The 18131-nt window shown below is 40.3% G+C and overlaps 1 protein-coding gene across 1 annotated transcript in view; it reads right to left on the bottom strand.

Moving 5' to 3' along the window:
* The window catches only part of ABCB11 (ATP binding cassette subfamily B member 11), a 91355-nt gene that overhangs the window by 47058 nt on the left and 26166 nt on the right, over positions 1-18131 (bottom strand). The window contains exons 6-11 of the mRNA XM_049616086.1: positions 16366-16453; positions 14625-14758; positions 12831-13002; positions 9868-9992; positions 7832-8006; positions 887-1000 (exon numbers count right to left, since the gene is read on the bottom strand). Of these exons, the coding sequence (XP_049472043.1) occupies positions 887-1000; positions 7832-8006; positions 9868-9992; positions 12831-13002; positions 14625-14758; positions 16366-16453 (808 nt within the window). The remainder of the gene's footprint in view (positions 1-886; positions 1001-7831; positions 8007-9867; positions 9993-12830; positions 13003-14624; positions 14759-16365; positions 16454-18131) is intronic.

The raw sequence follows: 18131 nt of genomic DNA, 5'->3' as shown, positions 1-18131 counted from the left end.
CTCACAGCCACCAGTTTGTTCTCTGTATTTATGAGTCATTTCTGTTTTTTGTTTGTTTGTTTGTTTGTTTGTTCATTTGCTTTGTTTTTTTTTGCATTCTACATATAAGTGACATTGTATAGTATTTGTCTTTTTCTGTTCACTAAATGTAATACCCTCTATTTTTTTCTAATGTTTTTATTTCTTTTTGAGAGACAGAGAGACAGAGAGACAGAGCATGAGAGGGGGAGGGGCAGAGAGAGAGGGAGACACAGAATCCAAAGCAGGCTCCAGGCTCTGAGCTGTCAGCACAGAGCGATGCAGGGCCCGAGCTCATTAACTGTGAGTTCATGACCTGAGCCTAAGTCAGATGCTCCACCAACTGAGCCACCCAGGTGCCCCAACATAGTACCTTCTAGATCTGTAAATGTGCTTCCTTCTTTACTACCTGTTTCCTAGTATGATAGGAGTGCAAGGACCTTATTTGTTCTATTTCACTCTTGCAGTCCCAACTCAGTGTGGAGCCTGGCTCATGATAGCACTTATTAAGTATTGCTGAATTAGGGGCATTGTGATAGTCCTCATATTTTTTTTAATTTATTTTTTTAATATTTGTTTATTTTTGAGGCAGAGACAGAGCGTGAGCAGGGGAGGGGCAGAGATAGAGAGGGAGACACAGAATCTGAAACAGGCTTCAGGCTTTGAGCTGTCAGCACAGAGCCCAATGCGGGGCCCAAACTCACGAGCCGTGAGATTATGACCTGAGCCGAAGTCAGACGCTTAACTGACTGAGCCACCCAGATGCCCCATCCTCCTATTTTTTTTAACATTGAGGGTAAATTCCTCAGAAATTCATTTCTCTCCCCACCCCAACCTGCTCATGGCCTTTACTTTGGCTCTTACATACCCGGTCTATTGCCTGAAAAATGCTGGTGGCTGCTGCACGCCCAGTTGCAAAGGCTTCCAAACAAGAAGATGCATTGCCAAGATTTAAAGCTCCTACTATGATACCGAGGAAAATCTGAAATAAAAAGAGATAAACATAGTTTTTGTATGTTTTTGTCAATTTGTAAATAGCGCTATCATTCGGGCTATTTGTGTGAACTCAGAGATTTCTCAGAAATGTTCTTCCTTGGGAGTTTGAAAGATAACTATTTCTTTGGAGACACCTGGAATAATTTCTGTTCTACAAAGTATCTCCAATTTTTCTATTGTTATGATTTAAAAGATTACATTATTTATAACTGAACATCTATGTGTAGAACACTATTCTGCAAAGAAGAATATATTTTGCAATGAGGAAGAGATCTAAGCAAGGCAGCGTATAGACACAAAATGAGTTAGAATAGTGACATGACAATTCATTTTGTCACATGAACAGCCTGATATGGTCTCTGGATAAGAGACCCCTGATAAGGGTCACTGAAGCAATAAAGACAGTATGATTAGCTTGATTGTCATAGAGATTGGTACGTACATTATAGATTTGCTACTAATGCTATATTATTGCTACTAGTAGACTATTTATTTAGGATAACTATTAGTACTAGTAGGAGGAGGAGGAGGAGGAGGAGGAGGAGTTTTCCTAATGTATATTTCTAAGTGATTTACCTGCTTTACTTCATTTAATTTTTACAACAGAAGAGAAAACCAAGGTGTATGGAGGTTGCCTAACTTACTCTACATGAAAACACGTATGAAGTGGGAGAGCAGTATTTGAACCCAAGCTCTTGCCTGACAACCTGTCTAGCAAACAGGCCCACCTGCTGCTGGTGGCATGTGGTTGGTATGGCCAGGTTCTTTGCGATGCTGAGGAAGCTGTCCTTAAACTCACCAACCCAGTCATTTCATTAAGTTAGGGGAAGGCGAATTTATCATGACCAGATGTTCCTACCAAATAGCACTGTGTTTTTATCAGTGCTGTTTATAAAGGAAGAGGCAATGAGGTAATTTGTCATGTGCCTCTAGGAGGAGCACAAGACTCCTTTTGACCAAATGGGACCAGTCATGTAACTTTCATGGAGGATATTTCATTGGCCACCATCCGTTGGGGACAGGAGTTATTTCCTGAACTGAAAACTGGCTGCTGCCTGAATGTTTGAATGTAGTCTTCTTCAGGCAGTCAAATGATCCTAGTCTGTGATGGTTTCCCTGTCTTCCTTTGGTCTTGTGTCTGGACCAGGAGACTCCTCAGAGCCTCCCAGCCGCCTCCCTTCCTCTCAAGTAACCTCCATTCTACATATGATGATGTGCACCAGTCCCCCCTTGCCTTCTTCCTGAATTCCCCACTCCATGAATGAGACAGACATTCTCTCCTCGTCTTTCTTGTTCCTCTTCCTTAATTACAGAAGGCAGCTCCTCCCAGGGGCAGATTACTTCATATTTCAAGCCGCAATTTCTTTATCGGTAACACAGGGATATTAACAGTATATACCTCATGGGACTGTTATGAACATGAAATGAAATAATTAGTTTAAGGTGATAAATCCAGTGTTAGCCACATAAATCATAGTGATGATGTTAAAAGAAGCAAGATTGCACACTTAAGAAATGATAAAGTGAATAGAGGGAGAAGTACTTCTGTAAATTGGGTTAAGACCACCTTTATCAGAGGCCTTCCCACCTAAACAAAAGATGCTTTCCAAATGTCCTAGATCAGGGCTCAGCAAACAGTTTCTATAAAGGACACCTAGTAGATATTTTAGCCTTTTCAGGCTATATGAGCTCCGAAGCAATTACACAACTCTGCTATGTAGTACAAAAGCAGCCATAGACAATAGAGAACAAATAATTATGGCTGTGTTCCAATAAAACTTTATTTACAAAAACAGGCATCAGGCTGGATTAGACTGGCGGGCCATAGTTTGCTGACCCCTGTCTAGATCCTAGATTGAATCACTAGGGGCCTAACCTGAGGTTTGCAGTCAAACCTTGCTCAGCCTGGTTTTGCAGATGTCTCTCTCAGAGTTCATAGGGAAAGAGTGAGTGAGACAGAACAGAGACATGTACTGATATTATCACAACAGCCAGCACCCATTCCAACAGATGATCATTTCCCACCCCAAACACTGCACTCTAACCAGGGGATGGCATTGTCAGAAGAGGCAAAAGAGACCACTGGGGAATAATCTGTGGGTGTGCTGTGCTGGGGAAAAGCGGATCTGTGGCTCCTTGGAAGATAGATCCAGAAGAAGAAAACACTGGCTAATGAGTCAGGCCCTAGAGACATAGTCACCTGAGTTTATATCCCACTCCATGCCCCTCAGCACATATTTGTCAACCTCATGGCTCCATTTCATCTTTAATGACATCAATACAGAATGAAGCTTTGATATTACATATTGTATTTATATGAAATATGTCATTTAGTGCTTGACACCTTATACACTCTGAATACCGTTACCCTCTACTGCTGCTGTTATTTTTTACTATTGAGTCCTGAAACCTGGGAAGCGTGAAAAAGCAGCCTTCTGCACTCTGCAATTCGTTTTCATCTCCTCTCTCAATAGATCACAGAGTTTGTTTTTTGTCTGGGTACAAGTGGTACTAATCACAGTCATTTATGTGAGCCACTTACCATGTATGCCCAATTACCATGCAGCCAATAATGACTCTGTGCATGAAAAACATATTAGATTAACCGGATTGTTAATTAATTTAGTGGAGTACTAACACTCACCTCAGCTCACGTATACTGAGGCTTCAGAGTTTGCTACTCAGAAGTATGGTGAAAAATGTGCCTGCGCATATGAGTGAAAGAAAGAGAAAGATGGAGGGAGGGAGGAAGGGAGAGAGAGAGAGAACGAACAATCAGTGATTATGTTGTTCATGGATTTCTCCATTTTCCCAAAAGGAAATTTCTAAAGGTGTAAGCAGAGGCTTGCAAGAAGACATTCGGAGTATGAGGTAAGGTTAATCATTGACGATTAAAATGTTGGAAACACATAGCATTCCACATCTGCATATAGTAAGTACTCAGTTAATTTATAGAAAGTATAGAGTGAACACTTGAAGCTGAGGAGTGTCAAATGAGTTAAACAAGGAGGCCATTAGGCTGAGGCAGATTTAATACCTTAGCAACCTGCATAAGCAAACCAAAACTTCAGCTTAAATGCCTTAAGGTCCAGAAATCAAAAACCTGAGGACAACCAATCACAAATAGTCAATTAAGCTTCCCCGGGCAAGGCAACTGCTTAAGGTATCACCAATCAAATAATTTTTTTTTTTTTTTTTTTGCTTTGCTTCTGTCTTTTCACTATAAAAGTCCCCTGCTCCTATGGGTGGAGAACGGTTTCTCATCACTTCTGGTTTGGTGCTGCTTGATTAGAATTATTTCTCCTTAAATAATCTCCTAAAATTTTGAATATACCTCAGTCTATTTTTTAGCAGAACCATAAAATTGGATTCCTGCTACAGAAGTAACCAAGGGGATTTTAAATTCAGTGTTTCCAATTGGAATTGTGTAGTATTTAATTTTCAATTTACCAATTCATTTTTCCCTCTGAAATGTTATTTGGGCACACCTCTGTCCTCTCTGTGCAGGCATGGTATGAAAAGAAAGAGGTCTTTTCTCAATGCATGTTTTTCTGCAGAATGAGCAGATATAAGCAGCTGGGACTCATAAATGTTGAAAGTTCTTAAGAGTCATTAGATCAATAAAGACCAGGGACTTTAGGGGCGCCTGGGTGGCGCAGTCGGTTAAGCGTCCGACTTCAGCCAGGTCACGATCTCGCGGTCCGTGAGTTCGAGCCCCGCGTCAGGCTCTGGACTGATGGCTCGGAGCCTGGAGCCTGTTTCCGATTCTGTGTCTCCCTCTCTCTCTGCCCCTCCCCCGTTCATGCTCTGTCTCTCTCTGTCCCAAAAATAAATAAAAAACGTTGAAAAAAAAAATTTTTTTTTAAAAAATAAATAAATAAATAAATAAAATTAAAAAAAAAGACCAGGGACTTTATAGTCGGGTTTCATACCCGCAATACTTTCACTGGTTACCCTTTTTTTTTTTCCCCAATATATGAAATTTATTGTCAAATTGGTTTCCATACAACACCCAGTGCTCATCCCAAAAGGTGCCCTCCTCAATACCCATCACCCACCCTCCCCTCCCTCCCACCCCCCATCAACCCTCAGTTTGTTCTCAGTTTTTAACAGTCTCTTATGCTTTGGCTCTCTCCCACTCTAACCTCTTTTTTTTTTTTCCTTCCCCTCCCCCATGGGTTTCTGTTAAGTTTCTCAGGATCCACATAAGAGTGAAACCATATGGTATCTGTCTTTCTCTGTATGGCTTATTTCACTTAGCATCACACTCTCCAGTTCCATCCACGTTGCTACAAAGGGCCATATTTCATTCTTTCTCATTGCCACGTAGTACTCCATTGTGTATATAAACCATAATTTCCTTATCCATTCATCAATTGATGGACATTTAAGCTCTTTCCACAATTTGGCTATTGTTGAGAGTGCTGCTATAAACATTGGGGTACAAGTGCCCCTATGCATCAGTACTCCTGTATCCCTTGGGGCTATTCCTAGCAGTGCTGTTGCTGGGTCATAGGGTAGATCCATTTTTAATTTCTTGAGGAAACTCCACACTGTTTTCCAGAGGGTTTCACTGGTTTTTCAAATATGCAAAGCTGGGGGCACTTAGATGGCTCAGTTTGTTGAGCATCAGACTTCGGCTCAGGTCATGATCTCACAGTTCGTGGGTTCGAGCCCTGCATCAGGCTCACTGCTGTCAATGCAGAGCCCACTTTGGATCCTCTGTCTCCCTCTCCTTCTGCCCCTCCCTCACTCATGCTTTCTTTCAAAAATAGATGAATAGACATTAAAAAAAAGTTTCCAAATGTGTAAAGCTGTATTAAAGTTGTTAAGAAAGGGGCTAAATTAGGGGCGCCTGGGTGGCTCAGTGGGTTAAGCAGCCGACTTCGGCTCAGGTCATGATCTCGCGGTCCGTGAGTTCGAGCCCCGTGTCGGGCTCTGTGCTGACAGCTCAGAGCCTAGAGCCTGTTTCAGATTCTGTGTCTCCCTCTCTCTGACCCTCCCCCATTCATGCTCTGTCTCTCCCTGTCTCAAAAATAAATAAAACATTAAAAAAATTTTTAAAAAAAGAAAGAAAGTGGCTAAATTATAATGATAGCAATATTTTCCATCTATACTGCTCTTTTAAGGTTTACAAAACACTAACATGTATAATCATATTTAATTTTTTAAACAAAATTCAAGTGATGCCAGTTGTTCATCTTGCAAAGAACTGAATTTTGAAAAGTTATTCTTAGTGTATTATCATGCTCTTATGAAATAAAGTCAGTAGCTTAGATTGATTATGCTTTGGCCTCTGATAATCATTTCAATTTGTAAATAAAATTCTGTTCTACTTTCCCTAGAAATGTATTTCTACTAAAGCAGTAGACCTCAAATTACAGGCTATCAGCTAGCAAATGTCTATGTAAGATTTTGGCATTTTTCATTATTTTTTTAAAATGTTTATTTATTTTTGAGAGAGAGACAGACAGAGCGTGAGCAGGGGAGGGGCAGAGAGAGGGAGACAGAATCCAAAGCAGGCTCTAGGCTCTGAGCTGTCAGCACAGAGCCCTACGTGGGGCTCAAATCCACGAACCACAAGATCATGACCTGAGCCAAAGTCGGAGGCTTAACTCACTGAGTCACCCAGGCACCCCTACATTTTTTATTATTTAATTGGCGTCTGTCTTACCTATAATCTAGGGCCAAAATATTTTATTTAAGAATCTTAGGTGAAACTGCTTCCTATGTCCATGCTTTTAAAATTAATATACTTAATTAAACAATTAATAGGCCAAATGAAACGTGCATTTCATGTTTTATCTCCCTGACCTCATGGGGCTTAGTGTGTGAGGGCAGGAAGGGGTGGTAACAAATTGTAAATAAACCCAAATGTTTGCTTTCATTCAAGCCCTCTGAAGGAAAAGTTCGGCAAGCCATACAAGAAAATAAAAGATTGATGAGTGTGGAAATGCCTTCTGTCTGAGAATCAGAACAATGGCAAGAGTCCAGCGGTAATGAGAGGTGCTGTAAGCTAAGGAAGAAAGCCCTTGGGTTACTGAGCTTTATCTCACCCTATCCTGGTATTCACCACGCATGTCGCTTGTCTTTTGTAGCACCCGTTTTCTTCTGCCATTAGGCACTGATGTGATTGTTTAAGTATTGCTTTTCTTCCCCACGAAATGATAAGTTACATCAGGAAAAGATCACATTTCTTTTATCCACTATTGAATCCTCTGCACTTTGTATGGGTCTGGCATATCATACATGCTCAATAAGACTTTTTTTTTTATACTCAATAATTCTTGAAAGAACAACTGAAAAAAATACTGAAAATTAAAGTAGCCATGGCATTCATGAGAGCACGGCTATAGCACAAGCGAACAATAAAAATGGTGGCATTGCCTGTTCAGTTGAGGGTATTACTGGCTTGGTATTTTAGTAACTCATTATGTTTCACAAATACGTCCATTAGCACATATCTTGTACTATTATGAAACTTAACTACATGAGCTGTTAACTTTCAGCTGAGAGATCAACGACTTCCCATTTTCATGGCATATTATCTTTTGGACTCAGAAAAGTCATTGTTTTACAGCTATAAAATCCTTAGTTAATTGGAAATCATTAAATTTCTGGTCTCATCAAGTCAAAGGCTCAGCATTCCTTTACTATAAAATGTGTAGGTTTTGCTTGTTTCTGCAGATGGACTCCACCAAATCATTGATGCTTTCCCCCCCTCAGATACTAAAGGAATAAACAAAACACCTTAACTATGGGCTTTTCCGAGATGCCAGCAGGAGATGCTATGTCTAGGCTGCTCAGATCTAAGTACCTGGATGAGTGTTCCTGCCGTATATTCTTCATCATCGAGGACAAGTTTGGAGCCATACCAGAAGGCCAGTGCATAGCAGAAGAAGATGAGACACCACATGAATCCAGTAAAGAATCCCATCACCATCCCTTTTCTAATTCCCCAACGCTGGGCAAACACAAGATTTTTCTCATATCTGTGAAGAGAAAGCATTTGAGTCTATGCCAGCAGCAGCAACTCAAGTCAAAATATTCAAAATAGGCACAGTGCAGTGCTTATACTCAATGATCATAATAAAATCACCCCAGACACATAGCGCCTTCATGGGAAGAAAATGACGATCACATCCACGTAGTTATTTTGTTTCTTTCAACCCGGCAGTGAAACATGTTGAAGGAATGATGCCTAACAAAGCCTCATGGTTGGTTGATCACCTCTGGGATGAGAACAGTGTGAGGACAGTGAGAACTTTACCCCAAGAGAAAAGAATTTTCAACACAAATGTTTGGACATAAGGGACCTAGTACTATTTGTGCTTGAACTGTTTTATTAAGTCATGTGGCATGCTTTCTATCAGCAAATGATGTAATTGTTTCCCCTAGGTTTGAGACCTGTGTTTGCACCAACTCATCTCCATACACCTATCTGACCTGTGACCAAGAATGCTATGTTGTAACATGACCCATGGGGTTCACAGCCACAGGACGGGGATAACTATGTAGATATCCAATTCAAGCACTAAGCCCCAGTGATTCTATACTCTGGCCATTAATAACTGGCATGGTCTTAAAGTTCAGACACTCTGTAACTGCCTTCTTTTATCCCGAAAAATAAATTCATGGAGAAAATTTCCCATTTCATGGGACAAAAATGAAGGTCTATTCTATGTTACCATTTTCAAAACATTTACATTGCTACTTTTATCAACAATGATTAATATCTTTCATGGTGGAGGAAGTATGCTACTGAAATTTGTTATGAGAAACAAGGTAACTTCACTCTATAAACCAAAAGACACAAAACAAAAACAAAAAATAAGAAAAGAAAAGAAAAGAGGCTAAGTAGAGATTGTAGATTCTCTTTTCTCTTTGGTAGCAACTGAGAATGACATCATCATACTAGATCTACTCATTAAAAAGAGTTTAAACTGGAGGCTATTTTATAAAATCAGTACCTGGCATATGGAATGCACTTAAGTACTAAATAAATGGAAGAATAAACAACATTCTTGACAACTGTGCTGGTTTACTCATTTAGGTTTTTATTTTTATTAAGAACTAATCTTCCAGATGGGCACCTGGGTGGCTCAGTCGGTTGAGCATCCGACTTCAGCTCAGGTCATGATCTCAATGTTCTCAAGTTTGAGCCCCGCATCAGGCTCTCTGCTGTCAGCGCAGAGCCTGCTTTGGCTCCTCTGTCTCCCTCTCTCTCCACCCCTCTCACACTCATTTTCTCTCTTCCTCCCTCTCTCTCTCTTTTTTTACAATAATGCTTACACCTAAAAAAAAATTTAATGTTTATTTATTTTTGAGAGAGAGAGACAGAGCACTAGCGGGGAAGGGATTGAGAGAGAGGGAGACACAGAATTTGAAGCAGGCTCCAGGCTCTGAGCTGTTAGCACAGAGCCTGATGTGGGGCTTGAACTCAGGATCCAACCATGAGATCATGACCTGAGTCGAAGTCTGATGCTCAGCTGACTGAGCAACCCAGGTGTCCCCTGCAACTGCATTTCAGATCACTCCGTGATCTAAACAGTGTTACCGAGGTTTAGCGTGTGTATGTATCCACCACCACAGTTGAAATAAATATCTAACCTAAAATAGCTTTCTAAACATCTCCCACTATAACATTTTCAAAAACACACAGCTAAAGGCTTGGGGGTCCTTGTAATGCTAATGCCCCATCTAATTGCTCCCAGCTGCCTCTCAAACAAAAGCTCCCTCAGGGTAAATAAACCTAGGTAAAAATCTGTCACTTTGTGCAAAATGGGGAAGATTTCAGGGTGGTATGCCAATCAACAGAATTCTGGAAAGTGGCAGACATTTCAACGAACCAACCTTTCAACCTCTTTTTTCTCACCACCAAAAGCAGCCACTGTTCGAATAGATGAGATGACTTCATCAGCCACTGACCCTGCTTTGGCATAGGCCTTCAATTCATAGTCAGTAAACTTGGACAAACTCTAAAATCCAAAAGAAGAAAACAAAACGTGAAGACCAGGTAATTAGGTAAGTCAACCTGTCACTCAGTAAACATGTGGTGGGTGTTACCAATACAAAACTAGATTCTTGCTGTTACAGTGTTCACCAAGGAAAGAATTGCATCCAAGTTTGATCTCTGTTAAACCCCATCCATGAGTGTTTGGTTGCCAACTTATGAAAATGATTCCATTAGAAGTCAGCCTCAAAAACCTCTCAGAATAAGTCCCAAAGAGGGCATTCAGTGAGACCACAGTGTTTCACTCATTATGTTGATGAAGGTTTTAAGTGAAACTGTGTCCCATTTCATTACTATTGGCCACAGACCATTGCACAGTTTGTGGACAAACACCAGAGACAGAGACTGGTGGTCCGTGCAGGTGCCATGTTAGTCAGTAGAATGGGGGAGAGGTCCTGAGTATGCAAAGGCGTGATGCCACAGAGGTAATTCCACAGGAGAAAGCTTCAGATTAATATTACACCATTTGACTCAACTATAGGGGCTCAACTAGCTTTGTTCCTTACAGAAGGAAATAAAAAGACATTGCCTTTAATGTTTAACAAATTACTTTTTCTAAAATTGGACTTGGATTGAGTTCTAATTAGAATTAATCACCAAAGAAATCCCTGTCACAGATGAAGATACCAAAATGAATAAAAGCAAATATTGTAAAAGATCGACTAACTCAGAAATCTAAAAAATTTATACTACCCAGACCAAAGGAGTTTATCTTCCAAGTTTTTCCAAACTCTTAGCAGCAAAAACCTTCACGAACAAAATCTTAAATGGAGGTTTCGGGTACAAAATAAGTAAGTGTATAATTTTGTTATAATATATTTATGTTACAAGTGCACACTTCGTAAGTTGTGAATTGAAAAGGCAACAATAGGGAAAGTAGGTCTATTTTCATCAACATTAAAATCTGAATTTTACGGACGTTACCAATGATGCTGCGGTTTTTACCAAAACCTTCTTTTAACTTATTTCTAAATTATTTATTGAGGAAATCAAGTAGTTGTGATTGTTCATAGTTTTATTGTAATGGCTCATGAAATAATCTCAGGATACTTCAGTAAAATTGATACAAGAGTTTAAAAGATGTGTATGGGAAAATATTTAACGATCACTCATGTTTCTCCTGGTTAAATATAAAAGACACAGGCATAAAAACCCACAGTAATGTGTAATATTGATATATTGCCCCCTCCTGCTTTTTCTTTTTTTTCTTTTTTTTTTTTTTTTTGGTGTGTGTGTGGGGTGGGGGGGAGTCCTGCTCTTGAATTAGGCCTAGTGAAATTGCTTGCATCATTTTACACAAACATGCACAGACTTGAATTCAAGAAGAAACCAGTGCAGAGTTACAGCATTGCAAATCAGTGACACACTGACAAGAAGTTGGAATACGGGCACTGAGATAGCAAGAGAAACCATGCTCTAAGCGTGTTAAAATCAAGAGAACCAGGCTACGTCTCTAACATGTTAAATGTGACATATGATCCATCTGCGTATGAACGTTAATTAATTACAGGTTTGAAGAAAGAGATTCAATGTATCGGGGGTGGAGGGAACTGAATTAAATGTTTGCAGAATCCTGGAAGATCCTCTGAGGAAGGGAGGCTTGGTAGGAAGGACTGTGGTGAAGCTTGTGTGATATGGTGGATTGGAAAAAAATAAAAGCTTATAACTCTGTAGCAATTAATTCTGTGCCAGATGCCATGCTAAGTGCATAACATGGAATATGCCTTGAATCATCACAATTACTTTGGGAAGGATTAGCCTTATCTTAAAGGTGAGGAAGCTAACACTTTGACAGGCTAAAAATATCTTTCTTGAGCCAGGTGGTAGAACCAGATGATGGACAGTTGAGGGGAGTGAGCTCTTTGCTATTGTCACTCTGTACTACCTGGGAAATGTTTGAGTAATATAGTCGGTGGACTGTAGAGAATATTTTGCATATTTTGCTAGAAAATATTATCATGGAGATTGGTTTCCTGTTGCTCAATGATGTGTGTGCGGCTTTTCACCTGAATTCTATTCTCATTTACAGTAAATTATTAGTGTGCCTGATCCCATGAGCTGCTATCGAATGTGTCTGCTCTAAAAGCAGAACATAATTTCTTAATCCTTGGGAGTGTTTTTTAATAGGGATGACTCAAAATTCCTACTCCTATGTTTTTTCTTAGCCTACATACCTGGGGAATGGAAACTGATGGGGACATTGCTCAGAATGGGTCAGGTAACCTCTGTCTGAAACTGATCACACAGCATGGAGAACACAGTTGTGAAGGTAGAAATCTGCATTAGGTGTTTGTTACTGAGCTGGGTATGTTTGTTGGGCCTTTTTGAGAAAAACGTCAGAGATTTAGAGATCATAGGAAGCAATAGGCATATCAGAGAGTGGGTGGGGGTTTTGGAGTCAGACTCCCTTGTATTTGATCACTTGCTAGCTGTGTAGTCCCAGACAAGTCCCTTTACCTCTCTGAGCCTGCATTTCTTATGTCTAAAATGTCATTAAGACTTTATAAGATTGTTGTAAAGATTAGAGACAATATATATGAAGTCCCTAATAGTGCCTGGCAAAATAGTAAATGCTCAGAAAATGTAGTTGTTATTGTTATTAATACAATAATATTTATGTTATTAAAACATCATCAATCCCTGATCTGTGGAATGTTATTTGATAGTGAGGAATAATCAAACAAAGTAAACTGAAACAGTGATAATATTGACTAAACATACACAGGAAAAAGGAAACAAGTTTCACATTTCTGGCTGTTTCTCAGCACAAAAGTCTTGGAGAGAAGTGAGAAGACATTCTTACCAGACCAATGATGCCTGCTCCAATCCCAATAAGAGGGCTGACAGAGATAATAACCAAGGTCAGTTTCCAACCCTGGTAAAATCCCAACAGGAACCCACTGATGCTTGTGGTCATGCGCTGAATGAAAATGGCCACTTGGTCAGCAATGGCATCATTGACTTTATTAATATCACTAGAAACAAGAGGGGATTTGATCACTAAAACTGAACTTGGTCAATTCAAATGTCTTGCTGAGAAATCCCAGTCTTTCCTTTCTAAGCACTCTTGTATCTGTACCCCGTTGCCCGTGGGAAACAACAGCCTTGCATGTTTTGAAACACTTGATACAGCTTGTGAGTTCGTCAAGCCTCTTTCTCCCTCACAGCCAAGCAAGTTTGTTCTCAACCCAGCTTTCCCAACTGGTGTCCATTCAGTGTTGACAAAGACTTTTAGAAACCACCTTATCTGTCTCTTTCTTTCCTAGGGCTCATATCCTTGGTCTGTCCTAACAAGCTCTTCCTTCCTTCTTCATACCTGCTAAATCCTTTCAGCCTCAAGGAAAAACCCACACACCGCCTAGTTCATAAAAACTTATATAATCTCCGAGGAAGAAGTAATATCTTCCTCCCTGTGTTTGCATAGCAATGTAATTAATCTGTGTATGTGTGTGTACATGTATGTAATTATTGCATTCTGCTTATAGGCAATATAGAATAGTGGTTAAGAGCACAGACTCAGGCCAGCTCTGAATTTGAACACAAGCTTCTCCTGGGCTAACTTGCCTTACTTAACCTTCCTACGCCTCAGGTTCTGTCCTTATGTCCATCTACAGATGAGGATTAGTTAATATAAGTAAAGTATGTAGAATAGTGTCCGTGTGTTGTAAGCTATCAGTATGCGCCAGCACTGATTATTTACTTGTTTGCACCTTTTATCTCTCCTACTAGGCTGTAAGTTCCCTGAGATCAGGAATTCTGTGGTTTATCTTTATGGTTTGCATAGAGTAAATCCTCCAGAATACTGGTTGAACATAATTATGTTACATTCATATTCCTGGGAATATTCCCATAATCTCTTGTTTAGATGGAGCCAGGAGGGTTTAGGATTTAATAGCGACAAAGGACCTTAGCTATTACCCAGAGATTTGACAGTTGTATTATAGCAAGGGTGTCTGTTCAAGGTCATAGTAAGTAAGGGGCAGAACGAGTGCTCGAATCTAAGGGTTTCAACATTTAGTCTCTTATCTTCACTATACTGTACACTAAGTGTCTCTCATGAGACCTCAACGTTCAATTCAATAGGGTTCAATTGGTTCTAATTACTCAGGGCTCATTCAGAATGACTGGAGGGGAGCTATTCATGGCCCCAACTAGTATTTAGGTGTAAACTGGATTTAAATTCAGTTTTTTAGTTTGAATCTTTCTCGAGCTATTTTGGATTTTTCTTTGTCTTTGTTTTTATGTGCAGAAATAACCTCAACAGAGCAAGATAATTCGTTCTAATTGTATCATTTTTCCTTATTGATCCATAGATTGTGACATCCCTCAGTCTCTCTTTTGGAGGCCAAATAGCCCTAGCTCTTTTAACTCTTAAGGGCCTACAAACAAAACTTTAGTATCCTGGCTATCAACTGTTAATGATCATATTTGATAAAATGTTACCTATGGAAAAAACATGCTACCTGTAAAAGCCCAACTTAAGAGACAAAATGTATCCAAAATAACTGAAAACGTGTCTCCAATTATTTAACTTAGAAACAAGGGTTCTATTATCCAAAACTCACACATACATTAAGACCTCCTACCAACCACTTACTCGGAAAGTCTTGTGTTCAGCTCTCCCACGGAATTGCAGTCAAACCATCCCATTTCCATTCGCATTATTTTCCTAAAGGAAATTTTTCTCATATTCTGTATCTGATGAGCTGCAGCAATCACCCAAAAGCATATCTGAAAATGAAGCAAGGAATGTTTGGCATTGCAACGTTAAAAATATCCGTGGATTCCTTCTCTTTCCAGAAGAAAACGCTTTCAGTATGAGTGCTGAGAGAAAGAGGAAAGCGATTCGCAGAATGCCGCGTCATGGGAGCTGCGGTGTGAGCCGAGGGCACCTGCTGCTTCAAGCGGGATGAGCAGAACAGCTGCGGAAAGGGAAGCCGAAGGTTCGGGTGTGAATTTGGCTTTGCCACGTGTAGAGCTAACCTTACTGAGTTCCACTGACTGCGTAAGTAAAGGAAAGCTCACAGTGCCGAAAAGAAATTCTTGCTCTAATTTTTGCATGCCGTTTCTGAGTGTATTTTTCCCGAGAGCCCTGCCAACAAGCATGTTTGTATAGTTTCCAGGCTATTGGACAATGATTTTCAGAGAAAGTAAGACAAAAGTTATCACATAAGCAGGGAATCTACTGATAGTTTTCCCCAACCAGATGTAGTCGGGTTGTCATCAAAATGCCCAGTGCCAGAATGAGAGAAACTGATTCATTTCTTTTTACAGTGAACATGAACTTCCTGGAATTCTTGAATGAATGGAGATTGAGGGAAATAATTATTTTTTTTCTACAGAAGAAGGCAAAAGATGAAATATTTTTCTTCTTTAATAAGGGTTAAGCATGGGGCACCTGGGTGGCTCAGTCAGTTAAGGTCTGACTCTTGATTTCGGCTCACGTAATGATCTCTCAGTCTGTGAGTTCAAGCCCCACATCCAGGCTCTGTGCTGACAGTGTGGAGCCTGCTTGGGATTCTCTCTCTCCCTCTGTCTCTGCCCCTCCCATACACTCTTTCTCTCACTCTCTCAAAATAAATAAACTTAAAAAAAAATAAGGGTTAAGTAACTCCAAGCCCTCCCATGGCTTAAATCTAGAATACACTCTAGATTCAGTTTACAGAATTTGAGTTGGAATACAGATTGGTGAGATTTTAGCAATGAAAGAGAAAAAGAAAGTCAAGTTTGCTTTCCTCCAACTCCTCATGCCTGCCTTTCTCCAGGGTGTTCATATTCTCATTACAAACACATCCGCAATTGCCTTTTTTTTTTTTTTTTGAGTTTAGAAGAAAAGATAAAGTCTAGGGGACACAGAAGGACAGGGCATTGAAATTCAATGTCTATTCATTCACCATCTCTCTAGGCAACTGCTTATGTTTTTCTCCCCATCTGAGAGCAAGAATCCTTCCCCATTCTCTCACCCCCATCTCCAAGTAAAACTGTAGTCCTTAGGGTATCTGAAAAACTTAAAAGTTAAAGAGGGGCACCTGGGTGGCTCAGTGGGTTGAGCGTCAGACTTCTGCTCAGGTCATGATCTCACCGTTCATGAGTTCGAGCCCTGTGTCTGGCTCTGTGCTGACAGCTCAGAGCCTGGAGCCTGCTTCGGATTCTGTGTCTCCCTCTCTCTCTGCCCCTCCCCTGCTCACATGCTGTCTCTCTCTCTCCTCTCTCTCTCTCTCAAAAATAAATAAAAACATTTTTAAAAAATTTTAAAGTTTAAGAGCGTACTTTGCATTTCATTGTAATGTATTTGAACCCAGAGGTTGATCTATAAATAAAATGAAGGCGCTACTCACTTGAATATATCCTGTGATGAGTACTGACAAAGCGATTCCAGCATAGTAACTGGCAAATTTGATCATTTCACTTTCAATGTCCAGCAACCTTAAAAAGAAGGGGAGAATATTAAGATTCAGAAGTCGCCTCAGGTTTACCAAAGATAACATTTGTGGGTACAGAGGAATTTAAAATATAAAATACGGGTAAGCCCTCTTATCTATGTAGAATTATAATTCGATCTAACCAAATCTCTACATAGACCTCATGGTACCAATCCCAGCAAAGATGCCTACCCCCTTCATCTTCATAGGCAGAACTAACTCATTGGCAGCTGCTGGAAGCCAGGGGCAGTAGATGGCAGCCCAGGGCTCTGTCCATAGAGTCCCTCCACTCATGCTCATTGTGCAGTGATGGAGCAAATCACCAGAGAAAGGTTTTATAAAGCCAGACAGGTGTCCGAAAAGACACTGGTGAGAGGTGTGGGCTATAAATCAGGAAGCTTACTGTACCTCCTCTAGGAATCTAAGCCACCTTTTCAGCTCTTCCATCTCAAAGTGACATTGTGAAAAATGTGTGTGTTTCATCATCCCAAAGAAAGAGAAAAACACTTATTAGCCCAGGCCTTCTGCTGACTACAGCGCATGAAGTTTCACTCTCTGGCACGATGTCTAAGATGAACCCAAAGAACTTGTAGAGAATAGCTAGAAAGCCCTAAAGCATTTTTCCAGCACAACTATCACGCTGTGGCACACAGGGTTTGGGATTCACAGGGGCAGTGAGGGGAAGCAAAAATTATTCTGAAATTGCTTTCAGAAAATAAAGAATTTTATAATTAGAAAATTAACATAGATTGGTAACAGTTCTGACCCTTGAGGATGCTCTAAATGATATCAAGTCCATTTCTTCTTTTTTTTAATGTTTATTTATTTATTTTGAGAGAGAGAGAGAGAGAAAAGAGAGAAAACATGAGCAGGGTAAGAGCAGATGGAGAGAGAATGAGAGAGAGAGAGAGAGAAAAGAGAGAGAACATGAGCAGGGTAAGAGCAGATGGAGAGAGAGAGAGAGAGAGAGAGAGAGAGAGAGAGAAAGAATCCCCAAGCAGACTCCATACTCAGCACAGAGCTGGCACAAGGCTCAATCCCACCACTGTGAGATCATGACCTGAGCTGAAATCAAGAGTCAGATGCTTAACTGACTGAGCCACCCAGGTGCCCCTTGAGTCCATTTCTTTAGAATTGGAAAGCAGTGTCTTCAGCAGAGATGCTCTCATCCTACATGCTTTCTGCTTCCCATCAGGCCTTCCTCTTATGACCCAAGCTTGAATTGTTCTCTCCCTCTACCGAACTTGGACCAAGTGTTGAAGTGCAATTTCTTTAATTCAGAACAAACTATGATTCTGCGACAGATTTTAATTGCCATCTTGCACTACTATTCAGCATCTTTATTGAAAATATTTGTTTGTTTTGCTAGATTGCAAGCTACTTGAGGGCAAGAGCTTGGTTTAAGCTGCTTGCTCACACTGCCTGAACCCTTGTACAATACCTTACACATAGCAGACCCAACACCGCAGTGTTTCTTCATTTTGCTTTGACTTTTAAAATACTTATGAGGAAGAGATATAATTGCTTTGGTCAACCCCTCTGATAATCTCCAAATCAGCTAATATGTCTGTTCACCACATTCCTAGTCTTTCATGATGGTTGAAAGGGAACTCCAAGCACGGACAAGAGCTAGAAAACTTACATCCACAATCGGAGGCTCTCACAAAAGTTAAGTATCTCTG

The sequence above is a fragment of the Panthera uncia genome, assembly GCF_023721935.1.
Source record: "Panthera uncia isolate 11264 chromosome C1 unlocalized genomic scaffold, Puncia_PCG_1.0 HiC_scaffold_3, whole genome shotgun sequence".
Taxonomy (NCBI): domain Eukaryota; kingdom Metazoa; phylum Chordata; class Mammalia; order Carnivora; family Felidae; genus Panthera; species Panthera uncia.
Note: the sequence above shows the minus strand (reverse complement) of the source record. Positions and strands in the feature narration are given on the sequence as shown.